Source organism: Equus asinus, chromosome 16, assembly GCF_041296235.1.
Source record: "Equus asinus isolate D_3611 breed Donkey chromosome 16, EquAss-T2T_v2, whole genome shotgun sequence".
NCBI classification, from domain to species: Eukaryota; Metazoa; Chordata; class Mammalia; order Perissodactyla; family Equidae; genus Equus; species Equus asinus.
The window spans coordinates 21,757,461-21,772,051 of NC_091805.1; the positions used below are offsets into that span (position 1 = coordinate 21,757,461).

At 34.7% G+C, this 14,591-nt stretch overlaps 1 protein-coding gene across 1 annotated transcript in view; it reads right to left on the bottom strand.

The window, feature by feature from the left end:
- Window positions 1-14,591, bottom strand: part of COL24A1 (collagen type XXIV alpha 1 chain) — a 355,376-nt gene that overhangs the window by 121,315 nt on the left and 219,470 nt on the right. The window contains exons 32-33 of the mRNA XM_044749176.2: window positions 14,448-14,492; window positions 6,402-6,455 (exon numbers count right to left, since the gene is read on the bottom strand). Of these exons, the coding sequence (XP_044605111.2) occupies window positions 6,402-6,455; window positions 14,448-14,492 (99 nt within the window). The remainder of the gene's footprint in view (window positions 1-6,401; window positions 6,456-14,447; window positions 14,493-14,591) is intronic.

Here is a 14,591-nt window from a genome sequence, read left to right on the forward strand (position 1 = left end):
TATTGCATTAGCTAGTACTTCCAGTACAATGCTGAATAGGAATTGAAAAAAAAGGAACATCCTTTCTTTTTTTCCTTGTTCTTAGAGGGAATGTATCTAGCTTTTCACCACTGAGTATGGTGTTAGCTACAGGTTTTCTATGTATGTTATTGATAAAACTGAGGAAATTCCCCTTTATTCCTAGTTTGCTGACAGGTTTTATTCTGACTAGGCATTGGATTTTGTCAAATTATTTTCTGCATTTATTTTATATGATCATAATTTCTTTTTTAGTCTGTTGAAGTGAAGGATTATAATTGATTTTCAAATGTTGAACCAGCCTTGAATATCTGGGATAAATCCCACTTGGTTGTGGTGTATAATTATTTTTATATATTGGTGGATTCGATTTGCTAGTATTTTGCTGAAGATTTTGAATCTGTGTTTATGAGAGATATTGGTCTGTAGTTTTCTTTTCTTGTGATAACTTTGTCTGGTTTTGATATTAGGGTAATGCTGGCCTCATAGAATGAGTTAGGAATAGTACTCCTTTATTATTCTTTTAATGTCCATGGGATTGGTAGGGATGAGCCCTCTTTCATTTCCAATATTAGCAATGTGTCTTCTTTTTTTTTTTCCTTGGTTAGCTTGGCTAGAGTTTGACCAATTTTATTGATCTCTTCAAAGAACAATTTTTTTTTCATTGATTTTCTCTATTGTTTTCCTGTTTTTAATCTAATTGATTTCTGCTCTGATTTTTAATATTTATTTTCTTCTAATTACTTTGTGTTTAATTATCTCTTCTTTTTCTAGTTTCCTAAGGTGGAAGCTTAGATTATTGACTTCATATCTTTTTTCTTCTCTAATATGTGTATTCAACACTATAAATTTCCCTCTGAGCATTGCTTTCACTGCGTCCCACAAAGTTTGATAAATTGTATTTCCACTTTCATTTAGTTCAAAATATTTTTTTAATGTCTCTTGAGACTTCCTCTTTTACTCATGTATTACTTAGAAGTATGTTGTTTAATCTCTAAATATTTGGGGATTTTCCAGTTATGTTTCTGTTATTGATCTCTAGTTTAATTCCACTGTGGCCTGAGAGCACACTTTGTATGCTATCTCTTCTCTGAAATTTGTTAAGATGTGTTTTATGGCCCAGAACATGGTCTATCTGTCTATCTTGGTGAATGTTCCATGGGAGCTTGAGAAAAATGTATATTCTGTTGTTATTGGATTAGTCTATAATTGACAAGCTTATCCAGTTTACTCATGGTGCTGTTCAGCACAACTATCCTTAGTGATTATCTACTTGCTGGATCTCTCAATTACTGACAGATGGGTGCTGAAGTCTGAGAACTTCAAAATCTCTGCCATATCTGAGTCTGTTTCTGATGCTTGCCTTGTCTCTTCAAAGTTTTCTCTCTTTTAGCATGTCTTATAATTTTTTTTTTTGAAAGCCAAACATGATGTATCAGGTAAAAGAACAAGAGGCAAACAGGCCTTTAGTGTAAGGTTTTATGTTATCTGGCTAGGAGTTAGGCTGTGTTTACTGTTTACTGTACTGTGGTGTCAGAGGCTAAAATTCCCTCCTACTGTGACTGTCATTGTCTTGTCTGTTATCCTCAGGATTTCTTGAGGTTTCCTGAGATTCCTTAAAAGAGTCTGTGTATGCAGTTCTTTTAGCTGTAATCCTCTGCTATTATACAGGAGCCCTATTAATGTGGTGGTAAATTATGGGGGATTGGAAGTTTTCTGTAGTTCTCTGATTAGGTCTCACTCTTTTAGTGAGCCTGAGCTGGGTATTTCATTTCCTTGTGTCAGAGGCTAGAAAGGCTGGAGATGAATATTTTTCTTCCCCCACTCAAGGGCTAGACGGGGCTCAAGCTGGGAATTTCCCTTCTCCTAAGCTCATTAGGCTTTGGTAAACCCCACTAGGTTAGGCTCTGATAAAACAGTTTCCCTGAGGGCAAGCTTTGTTAAGGAGAACAGAGAACTCTGGATGTGTTTCAAAATGGTTGCTTTTCCCCTCCCAAGGTTGGAAGTAGGAATGAATTTTCCTCTGATCTTTATAGTGAGAATCTGGCAGGTCTCTTGGTGGTTAAAACTCAGGAACTTGTGGGGTCCCACCCAAGTTGGGTCCCCTCTGAGTTTTTTAACATTCAAGATAATCTACACTGTATCTCCAGCAAGCCGTCCATTACAGTTTAAAGTGCTCCTCTCATCCAGCGATGGGCTTCTGCTTCTGGTAAGCTGTGATTCTCTGTATCTTCCTGTCTCTCCAGGTTTCACGGAAGCAGTTTGTCCTGTGACCTCATTTCTCTAAAGGACCGAAGAAGGATTGTTGATTTTCAGTTTGTTCAGCATTTTCCATGTTTTAAGGAGGGGAACAATAGCTTCCAAGCTCCTTACATTTCAGATCAGAGACCATTTTACTATGATTCTTAATGAATCAAAAATGGTTGTTGAATCTTTAGTACCTGTTTTTAGGATTTTTCACTATATCTGTGATATGCTATATTATGAATTTCTTAATATTAAGTAATTTTTCCTTTTTTTGTATTTCTTGTTTCACTTCACTGAGGTGGATAATTCTTTATATATAGTTGAATTTTACTTGATTTTTTGGTATTTAGACTTTTACAATCATATTGTAAGTGAAATTCCTCTAGCTTTTTCTGTGGGTGCTATTTTTGTCTGATTTTAGTACTGTCAAAATTCCACTGAGACACTGATATACGGTCTTCTTTTATTTTTTATTTCCAGAGCTGTTGCCATTTTGTATATCTTCATAACTAATTTAATGTGGAACTGAGTGAGGTTTTATTATACACTTTTAATTAACCTGAGAACCCTGTTAATTATCTTTTGAGGTATGCGGAAGTGACTTCTCATACAACTAAGGAAGAGTACCTTGAAAATAATAGTTTTCTAAATTACAGGGGATATCCTGAAGCAAGTTTACCAAGAATTAATTGTTTAAGATTGTAGCATTCCCTTCATTCTCTTTTTTAAAGGCAGTTTTCAACGTTTAGAGATATCAACAATATTTGTTTGGGTCAGGAGAATTTTTTTCTGCTCAAGCTTTCTGAGTAAAAGAAACTAAGAAAGAAAAAGAAAAATTCCCACCGTTTTCCTCTTATTGAAGGCCACTATATACAGTTCTGCACTGAACAAACCTAGGAGCACTAGGTATCAGTTTTGCATTGATTGGACTTTTTTTGGTAAAAGTGATGAAAATCTAGGTCAGAAGTCAGCAAACTTTTTTCTAAAGTGCCAGATAATATGTATTTCCAGCTTGTGGGTCATGTGGTCTCTATCACAACTACTCAACTTTGCTATTATAGCGTGAAAACAGCCATACATACATAAATGAATGGTTGTAGTTAGGACTCAGTACAACCTTATTGAACCTGCCGAGGGCTGTAAATTTGATCTAAATACATAGTCTTGCCTACATACTTCTAAAGGAATCTAAGATTGTCACAAAGAGTTTAAGGTAGGCTATGATTAGAGCTGGACTCCTAACTTATATATCTGATTTTCCTCTTACCTCTTCTGCAGTTTCATCCTCTTCTACCAATATTTATAAAATGTTGAATTTCTTCAAAGCTCAGCCTTAGATCCTTTTCTCACTTTCATACTCTCTTGCTAGACCAATGACTCCAATATTAACTTTGGCACATTCCTCTGCTCTGAGCTCCACACCCAAATGCCAACTTCACATTTCTCAAAGACACCTCAAATTCAACATAGGTAAACTGAATTTACAATCTTCCATTCTCAAATCCAGATTTCTGTTGGTATTCCCAGTTCAGTAAGTGATATCATTATCTCATTAATTCTTCAAGCCAGAAACTTAGGAATCACACTTCAGATACATGATATCTATGTCCTGTTGATTTTATCTCCTTTTGAATCTTTTATATATATCTACTTTTTTTATCTGCTAATCAAAAGGGTTCTACCATCTCTTATCTGGATTATTGAAACAGAAGGCTGTTCTTGTCCATTATTGGTCCCTGCCAATTTGGTTTGTGTCATCTTTACAAAACAATAATATGATCATAAAACTAGCCCTATCCCCTCAACGACATCCCTTTGTTCTTAAGATAAAAATACAATCCCTTGGGAACAGGGCTTATAAAGCTGCATGTGTTTTGTCCCTTGCCTCCCTTTCCATCCTCATTTTGCACTTACTTCCCGTCTGACTCTCTGTGCCACAGCCATGCTGGCCTTCTTTTAGATCTTCAAATATTTAGGGCTTCCTCCCAGCTCATGGTTTCTCTCTGGAATGACCTTTTTCCATCTTTGCCTAGGTAACTACTATTCATCCTTCAGATCACAGCTCAGAAGCTTTTCTTAACCTCAGATCAGGACAGTTTCTCTGTTATACATTCTCTTAGAACTGAATTCCTATACTTTACAGCATTTATCTCAGTTTGTATTACCCATTTATCTCTGTGATTATTTAATGAATGTGTACTTTTATCATTAGATTGGAAACTCCATGCTTACTACTACAATCCAAGTGCAGGTTCTTTTTTTTTTTGAGGAAGACTGGCCCTGAGCTAACATCTGTTGCCAATCTTCCTCTATCTTATCTGGGATGCCACCACAGCGTGGCTTGATGAGCAGTGTTAGGTCCACACCTGGATCTGAACCCGTGAACCCTGGGCCACTGAAGTGGAGCACGTGAACTTAACCACTACGCCACTGGGCTGGTCCCCAAGTGCAGGTTCTTAATAAGTATTTGTTGATTGAATGAATGAATGGTCAACTATCCAAATCCCAATACTTGCACTGCAATGAGCAAACCAGTTTTGCATCTTGTCTGGGAAAAAGAGATACTCTAAAAGGTACTGGCTATAGAAAAGCTGTAGTCCTATTTTATTATTTTCAAAAATATAAATATGTTTCAACATCTCTTCTGTGTCTTTCATTTTACCAAATTATTTCTGTTCTTTTCTTTTCTATGATTTGACCAGGCAGCTCAAATATATGAAACAAATCATAAATTGATTTCTATTTACCAGCCCCAGTGACCATGTGTGTGACCTGAACGTCAATTTTAAGTGCTATGAAGCCATTTCATCATTTACAGCTACAGTAACGAATCTTCTCTTGTATAAAGCCTGAGATATTGTCTCTGCTGTTGCTATAGCTTTACTGACACACTTTACTTAGATGTGTTGTTTATTAAGATTAAATTAGTTTTCATTCCATTTCATTTCATCTAATATGGCTAATGATTATGCCTTTGGATATATGACCTTTGGTTAATTCAGTTTAACAAACATACATTAGATAGATACAATATGCCAGACATTATGCCAGGAAAGAGGATTACAAAGGTGAAAGAAATAATTCTGACTTCAAAGAGCCACACACTTTTTGGAAGAAAGAGATATTTAAGTAAAGAATGCTAAGGAAAGTTGCATTATTTTTGATCAAATAAATATTAGAATTGGGATGGGAAGCTAAAAGATGCAAAATAGGGAGAAAACCAAGAAAAATTCAGCTTGATAAAATCAACACCATGTCTAAGATTCTTTATTTGGAAAGAATTATATAAACAGCTAAATCTTTACTTATTGTTTGGAGAGCTTATACTATAGATTAAATATGTGAAGGAGGAAATGGACACAGTTTGCTAAGAATAACTCTTTGTTAGAATTTTCCACTTGCTACCAGCTGAATGAATAACACAAAGGCCACCTGTAAACCTGTGTATCAACTCACGGATAGGATCAGCCCAATAGTCTGAAAGACTACATTGTATTGTAAATCTTAGAAGCATGTTACAGCATATTACATCTGATACCATTAACCAGAAGAATGACTTCATAGGCAATAGAGAATAAATTGTGAGAAAGTAGGTATGTGACAAGGTCTTTCCCTTTCACAATCTATTTTCCATGGAAACTCTATAAGTGAATCACATTTATAAAATTGTGATGTAAGTTTTTGTATTACTGATGTAACAGCATCTCTGTTTGTTTGTACATTTTGGCCCATGAGATGTAGAGTTTGGCTTCTCCATATGGTCTTTTATTACAGAGTTGGCCTCATAAATGTGATTGTGCATTTGTGTGTGGCAGTGTCATAATTACTATTATGAACAGCAAGCCATTCAGAAAGAAAATTTCTAATATTCAATAAACAGAGTTATCTTTGTTGAAAATAGAAATTTGTGAAATTTTAACAGTTCCAGAAAAACAGGACCAAATCTGACTATATGAAACCAGGGAGGCACTAAAGACTAAGTTCACAGCAAAATACTTGTTCTCTATAAATAGGTGTCCATGATAAATGCTGCTTGCAAAAACATACCAGCCACAGCACAAGAGAGCAATAATAGCAGAAAGGTAAAGGCGCATTATGGGAAAAACACCATTAGAAAAGTTTAAAGATCAACTTACTGGTTCTCCGGCAAGTCCTCTGTCTCCTGTACTCCCAGGGGGTCCTTGTAAACCCTGAACAAACAAAGGCAAAACGGGAAGAAAAAGTGATGCATGAAAATGTTTCAGTCAGTTTCCTTACCCTGGCTTTCCTTCACAATCTTCTCACCTAACTTTTCTGTCTACCTCTATTCTATTCTTCTTTTTTCTTTTGTGGTAAAATATACATAACAAAATTTACCATTTTCACAATTTTTAAGTGTACAGTTCTGTGGCATAAAGTACATTCACACTGCTGTGCTATCATCACCACTATCTATCTTTAGTCCTTTTTATCTTCCCAAACTGAAACTCCATACCCATTAAATAACTCCCTGTCCCCGACCCTCAGTCCCCTGGGGACCACCATTCTACTTTCTGTCTCTATGAATCTGACTACTCTAGGTATCTTATACAAGTGGAATCATACAATATTTGGTCTTTTGTGTCTGGCTTATTTCACATAGTATAATGTCTTCAAGGTTCATCCATGTTGTAAACATGTGTCAAGGCTTATTTCCTGTTTAAGGCTGAATAATATTTCATTATATGTATATCCTACATTTTGTTTATCCATTTATCTATCAATGGATACTTGGGTGTTCTACCTTTTGGCTATTGTGAATAATGCCCTTATAAACACTGGTGTACAAGTATCTGTTTGAGTCCCTGCTTTCAATTTTTTTGAGTATATACCTAGAAGTGGAATTTATGGATTACATGGTAATTCTATGTTTTACCGTTTGAAGAACCACCAAACTATTTTGCACAGTGGCTCCACCATTTTACCATCACTGCATAAGGGTTCCAACTTCTCCACATCTTTGCCAACACTGGTTATTTTCTGTGTGTGTGTGTTTTAATTAATAGTCATCCTAATGGATGGGAAGTAGTATCTCTTTGTGGGTTTGATTTGCATTTCCGTAATGCCTAGTGATATTGACCATCTTTTCATGTGCTTATTGACTATTTGCATATCTTCTTTGGAGAAATGTCTATTCAAGTCCTTCTGCTCATTTTTTCATTGAGTTTTCTATTTCAAGTTGTAGGAGTTTCTATGTTTACTTGTATTTTTATATTTAATTTCACTCCTGCACAGTGACAATTATCCAGAATTATTTTAAATTGAGATTCTTTTATACTTTTAATATATATAGATAGAAATAAGTGTTTATTTTCAAAAATAATATCCTTGTGATGTGTCAATAAGTATGACGTATGCCCTTAAAACCTGGCAAGGCACAGGGGTCTCAGAACCTAGATCACTAGAAATGACCAAATTGAACCTCTCCAATGTCCTTTATTTTGCCCCATTTTTACAACATGCTGTCTATGTTATCATCAAATTGAGTCTTAAATATGGGGTACATTCTAAAATGGTACATAACTCTAAATACAATTCCAGGTCCTCTTTAAAAGATTTCCTAAGCATGTAATGTGTACTAGACACTGATGACTACTACTAATATATAATATACTGCCTTTTTGTATTTGCAATTTGCCTCTTCTACATTATTGCCCTTGAGATGGTTGGTAACTATACAGTGGATGACAATTACCATTTTATCTTAAAACTAAAAGCTAAGAAAAAAATATGACATTAAATTAGAAGTAAAGATATTCAAAATTCTTAGCAATACAATCTTCTAAGTTATAATCATCAATGCTATATTTAGTTACACATGATTCACTGGTTAGAGAAAGGAAGATGTGTAAAACCATGAATTCCTATCTGACCTAGGCCCCATTTCAGTCATGGAAATCATGTGCCACTCATTCACTCCAGGCTCCTAAATTAACAAACAGGATCCATAGAAGGGATCTCTCTGTGCCTGCTTTACCAACTGAAACATGCAGTAAAAGTTCAGAACCTTAAATAAGATCTGCTCAATTTGCTCTGTAAAGCATGTTAGTACACGTCAAGTTTAATACATACTTTTAATGTTAATGGTGCATAAAAGCTATTTGGCAAAGTTATGAAATTATCTAAACGGACTCTATTTTTATTGGAGATGAAGAAAAGCACAGGCTGGAGCAAAATAAAAATTCTCTTTAAGGCTTTTCAGATGATATTGAAAATATATTATTTGAGTAGAACTCCTTGCTCCATGACTTCAACTCAGCAATTACAATGATGACCAGGAAGATAATGACTACCATGGTTACTATTTATTAAGAGCCTGTACCAAGAACATAATGAACATCACTTGTTATAACTGTGAAAGGTACTTCATTTTAAAGATAGGGAAAGTGAGGCTCAGAGAGGTTAAATAATTTGTACAAGGTCAAAACAGCTAGTAAGTGGCAGAACCAGTATTTAACCTCCAATATGTCTGACTCTAATGCTGTGCTCTTCCACTATACTGAACTGCTTTCTACTGATTCCAATGAGAAATCAAGCATTCAACGCCTTTTCCATTTTCAGTAAACTTGTGTAGTGCATCCTCAAAAACTTTTTATGAGAATAACCAAGGGAATATATAAATGTTATTTCTGTGGCTACACTTTCATTGCAGTATTGTGAGAACTGTGTGCATTCTGCTTCCTTATCTGAAGAATGGGAAAGAGTAGAGTTAATACTATATACCTTTTCTATTACAAGGATTATTAAGTGAGTGTTTCTTAAGTATTCTGAGTTACTTCAGAGAAAACTCTATTTAAAGAAGAAAGGTGAAGAGTTTCCACTTCCAATTTTGGCCAATTAGCTCCTATCAAAGACCTAATGGTCTAGTAGTTAAGACTCAGCACTTTCACCACCTCAGCCCAGGTTCATTTCCTGGTCAGGGAACACCACACCTCTCATCTGTTGGTTGTCATACTGTGGTGGCTGTATGTTGCTGTGGTACTGAAAGCTATGCCATCAGTATTTCAAATTCGAGCAGCACCACGTGTGGTGGACAGGTTTCAGCAGAGCTTCCAGAACTAAGACAGACTAGGAAGAAGGACCTGGCTAACAACTTCCAAAAAAAAAAAAAGACTGTGAAAACCATATGAATAGCAGCAAAGCATTATCTGATATGGTGCTGGAAGATAAGAGGATGGTGCAAAAAGACTGCACAGGGTTCCACTCTCGTGTACACAGGTTCCCTAGGAGTCAGAACTGACTTGATGGCACTAACAACAAAGCAGAACTCCCATCAAATCAACTTATATACAGATAACTACAAACCCAGGACAAAATATTAAAAAAACACATCTGAAGGCATTGGAGAAAAACCAAAAATAGGCAAAAACTAGAGTTGAGGCATCTACACTTAGCAGAAGGGAATAGCACTGAGTTTCTGATTCTTTTTATATGGCTTTTAGCCAGAAAGTAAGCCATATAGGATGATTGAAAAAAAAAAGCAGGCTAGAAACCTGCAGTCTTACTGGCATAGAGAATCACAGGGGAGAATTTGGAGTTACCACAGCTGCTGGAAAGTCATGAAAGAAAGAGCCAGAGAGAGGGAGCCCCAAATTCTGAGTATAAACTCTGTTTAAATCTCTTGGTGACATTTGAAGTATGTTTTGTTATGGCAGGACTCTAAACAGTCCACCCAAGGCTTAAAAGACTGAAAAGAGATTTCAGCAGCCACCTACCATGGGGGAGAGAAAATTTGGAGTGTGAATACAGCCAAGTTAATCGTCTGCCAAATTAAAAAAAAAAAAAGTAATAGTCTTCAAAGAAATATAACAGAATTTGGAGTCTATAATGAATCATTCAAAATATCCAAGATACAATTCAAAATTACTGGACAGAAAATTTTCCCATATTCATAAGAAAAGGCAATCAAGGGAGACAAAACTCAAGATTATCCAGATATTAAATTTCTCACACAAGGATTTTAAAGTAGTTATAAATATGCTCAATAATGTAAATAAAAATATACTCATAATAAATAAACAAATAGGAAATTTCAGAAGAAAAATAGCATCTGTAAAAAAAAAAACTAAAAATTATAGAACTGAAAATTAAATATCTGAAATAAAACTTAAAAATACAATATAAACAAAATTTCACTAAAGGGTTTAACAAGTGAGTGAAGATAGAGCCAGGTTATCTGATTAAAAAGAGAAAACAGGAAAAAGAAAGATTGAAATAGGAATGACTAGAGCCTCAGGGATCTAAGGGATGATATAAAAATGTTTAACATATATTTAATTGGAATCTAAGAAGAAAAGGAGGAGAATGGGACAGAAAAAATATTTGAAAAAAAAGTTGAAAAATTTCCAAATTTAGTGAAAACACAAATTTACACACTCAAGAAGCTCAGCAAAACTTAAGCTAGATAACTACAAAGAAAATCTATCTAGGCACATCATAGTCAAACTCGAAAGCCAAAAATAAAGAGAGAATCTTGAAAGCAGCCTGAGAAAAGTGATACATTATATGCAGGGGAATAAAGATAAAGTATAGATTTCTCATCAGAAATAATGGAGGCCAAAAGAAAATGACATGCATCTTACAGAGCTGAATGAAAAGAAATAAGAGAAAACCCTATCAACCCAGAATTCTATACCCAGTGAAAATATCCTTCAAGAATGAAAGTGAAATAAAGCCATTTTCATAAATAAAGACTAAGTGATTTCATCACTAGTAGAAGTTGTCTATAAGAAATCCAAAGGAAGTTCTACAGGCTGCAGGGAAATGACACCATTTGGAGATGCAGATCTACAGAAAGGAATGAAGAGTATCAGAAAGAGTAAATGCATGGATAAATAAAAAAAAAAATCAGTTTTCCCCTAAATATCTCAAAACACATATTTCACTTACATTAAAGCAAAAAATATTTTACTTATATTAAAGCAAAATTTTAACTTTGCCTTATGGGGTTTATAACATATATAGACATAACACATAAAACAATTACAGCATAAAAGACAGAATGTCGGTAAATGGGTCTGTATGGTTGCAAGTTTCTTCTGATTATGTTAAGTATTACTATATTAACTCTAAGTAGACTATGAAAAATTACAATGCATACTGTAATCCCTAAACCAGCAGTTCACAAACTACAGCCTGGGGGCCAAATCTGCACCATCACCTATTTTTGTAAATAAAGTTTTACTGGAACAAAGTCATGCTCGTTCCTTCACATATTTATGGTTGCTTTCCCACTACAACAACAGAGGTGCATAGCTGTAGTAGAGACCATATAGTCCACAAAGCTGAAAATATTTATTTTGCGGTACTTTACAGAAAAAGTTTGCTGACTCCCAACCTAGAATAACCACTTAAAAATAATAATGATAAGTACAGCTAAAAAGCCAATACCTAAATTAAAATGGCGTCCTCAAAATTAATCAATGCCAGAAGAAGGCACTGAACAACACCACCACCATCACAATGAAAAAGCAATCATAAGATGATAGACCTAAATGCAACCATATCAAGAATTGTATTAAATAGAAATGGGCCAAACACTAATTAAAAGGCAGAGATTGTCAGAATGAATAAAAAAGCAACACTCAACTATAAGAAACTCACTTTAAATATCAAGACACAGATGGGTTGAAAGTAAATGAATGGAAAAGATACACTATGCAAACAGCAAGCATAAGAAGGCTGGAGAGACTTATATATCAAATAGACTTCAAAACAAATAGCACTAGCAGGAATAAAAAGTATTACCAGAGATGGAGGGGAACATTTTGTAATGATAAAAGGGTCAGTAGATCAGGAAGACATAATTATCATAAATGTGAATACTCTCAAAATAGATTTTCAAAACAGATAAAGAAAAATTTGACAGAATTAAAGAGATAAATAGAGGAATACAAAATCATGGTTGGAGATTTAACACCCCATCTCATTAACTAAAAGAATATCTAGATTAAAAAATCAATAATGTATGAACTGTTACAGTTTTTATAAGATTTAGAAAACTATAAACAGTTACCCATGTTTTATTACCTTCATAACACAACGATCATGGCCTTTCCTCTTGATTCTCCCTTTGAGTCAGATCTATGTGTGGATGGAAGGCAAGTATAGGAAACAATGTTGGCCCACAGACAAATATGCTTTTCCTGGCTATCTGGACTGGCAGAGTACTATATGTGTTACCATTTTTTATTTAAGATCTGGCTTTAGAATTATGACAATTTAGAGATGTCTCTTTATTCACACATGAGCAAAATATGATGCAGAGAGCTAACCAATTTAGCCACGACTACACAGCTATTAGGAACATGCAGTAGAACAAAGGTCAATGTGACCTCTCACACATCTTTCTATTATACAACACTGTCTGCTTGCTGACAGTGCATAAATAACTGGAGACACTGAGATTATTGTGCAGGATCAAATAAATCTTTGGGGCCATCTGGATTTCTTGGATTGCTTGATCTTAGCTTCCCTAGGATCTCAAAAGTCTTTCAGTTCAATCATGAAGGAGGTAATGCAGACATAGAGCTAAGAAAACTTCCACAGCTATTATAAACTCGTGATTTAATGTTCAACCCATATCATCCACTAAGGTAACTTTACGCTTCTAGTTGTCTATGAAACTTGCTTCTAGAAGTGTCTTTTATTTGATTGAGGAAATCAAATACCATCTGATAGGTTGAAAATGAAGGTAAAATTCTAAGGAATGTCAACAACATACAAAACCAATAAGTATTTTGTTTCTCTAGGCCTCATTTTTCTAAAATAAGAGGAATGAACTAGACAAGCTCCAAATTTCTCCACTCATTGCAACATATTAACTTTATATACAATGTAGCAAAGTGGAAGGAATCCACAGAAATAGCATTTACACTGATATAACAGAAACCTAGATGATGAATATTAATACTCAAAATATTCCTTGGGAATGACTTCAATTAATAATACAATGTCACACACAACTTCTTTCCTCGAATACAGTTTTCTTTCTCTTTTAGGTCTCTGATATTTTAGGTTTGACCACTGTCACATATAATGCTATTATGGGAAACAACAGGCAGGGGGCAGCAGATTTCAAAGAGGAACAAGTAAATGCAATGACATCAATGACAATTACTATAGCAGCTAAAACATTTTTCTCCTGTTCTTTTCTGACTCTTAAGTTGCAGTCTATTTAAATTATCTAATTTTATAACTTTAAGTTATATACATATATGTATATGACAAATCAAAATGTCATCATCAAAAATTTGATTAAAAAAGAAAGTAATTAAAAATTCTCATCCATTTAAACTTATGTGCTCAAAATCATATATATATGTAACAGCATATATATGTATGTGTGTATATTTGTATACATGTGTGTATGTGTATGTGTCTCTTTCTTTTTTTTAAACATTTTTTCCCCCTCAGTTAGTGATGAGAACCACAGAACTTGTCACCTCATAGGGAAAAAATTGTATACTTCTGAAAAGATTTTTTCTTTTTCTTTTTCTGCTTTTTCTCCCCAAATCCCCTCAGTACATCCCCTTTCTAGTTGTGGCATGTGGGACGCCACCTCAACATGGCCTGATGAGCAGTGCCATATCTGTGCCCAGGATCCGAACTGGGGAAACCCTGGGCCCCTGAAGCAGAATGCGCAAACTTAACCACTCGGCCATGGGGCCAGCCCCTGAAAAGATTTTTTGATGGTAGGGAAATATCCAGCATTACATAATGTTAAAAACTCTTAGAGCTGTGCCATGGGAAAGCATGATGACACACACAGCTCCACACTCCAAGGGTCTAAAAAACACTCAAATCTAGTTAAAATGATACTAGGCAAGCAGCCTCAAAGAAGTTTCTTGTTATGTTAGCTTTATTAATATTCCATTATATTTATATGCTATCACACCATTTTATTTTGAAATGGATTTTACAGAATAGCTAATTTATCATAACTAGGGTGAAGTAAAAGTAATAGTTATCACCATCAGTTTACAGATAGAAACAACCAAGGCCCAGAATGAATAAGCAATTTGTCCAAATAAAACAGTGACCTAATGAGTGAAGGAGGGAAAGAACTTGTATTCTCTTAGTTTAATATACTGAATACTAAACAAGTATTCAGAAAATAAAGTGAATAAAATTTGTTCATAGCTTGATTATTTTTAATTACTTACTGGTTTCCCTTGAACTCCTCTCTCTCCAGGGTTTCCAGTCTTACCCTATATAAGAAAGAAAATGCTTGGGTCAATAGCTGGCTCCTCAAACATTAATCACACATCAAGAAAAATGGAAGATTATCAATGTTTATTTTTAATGTG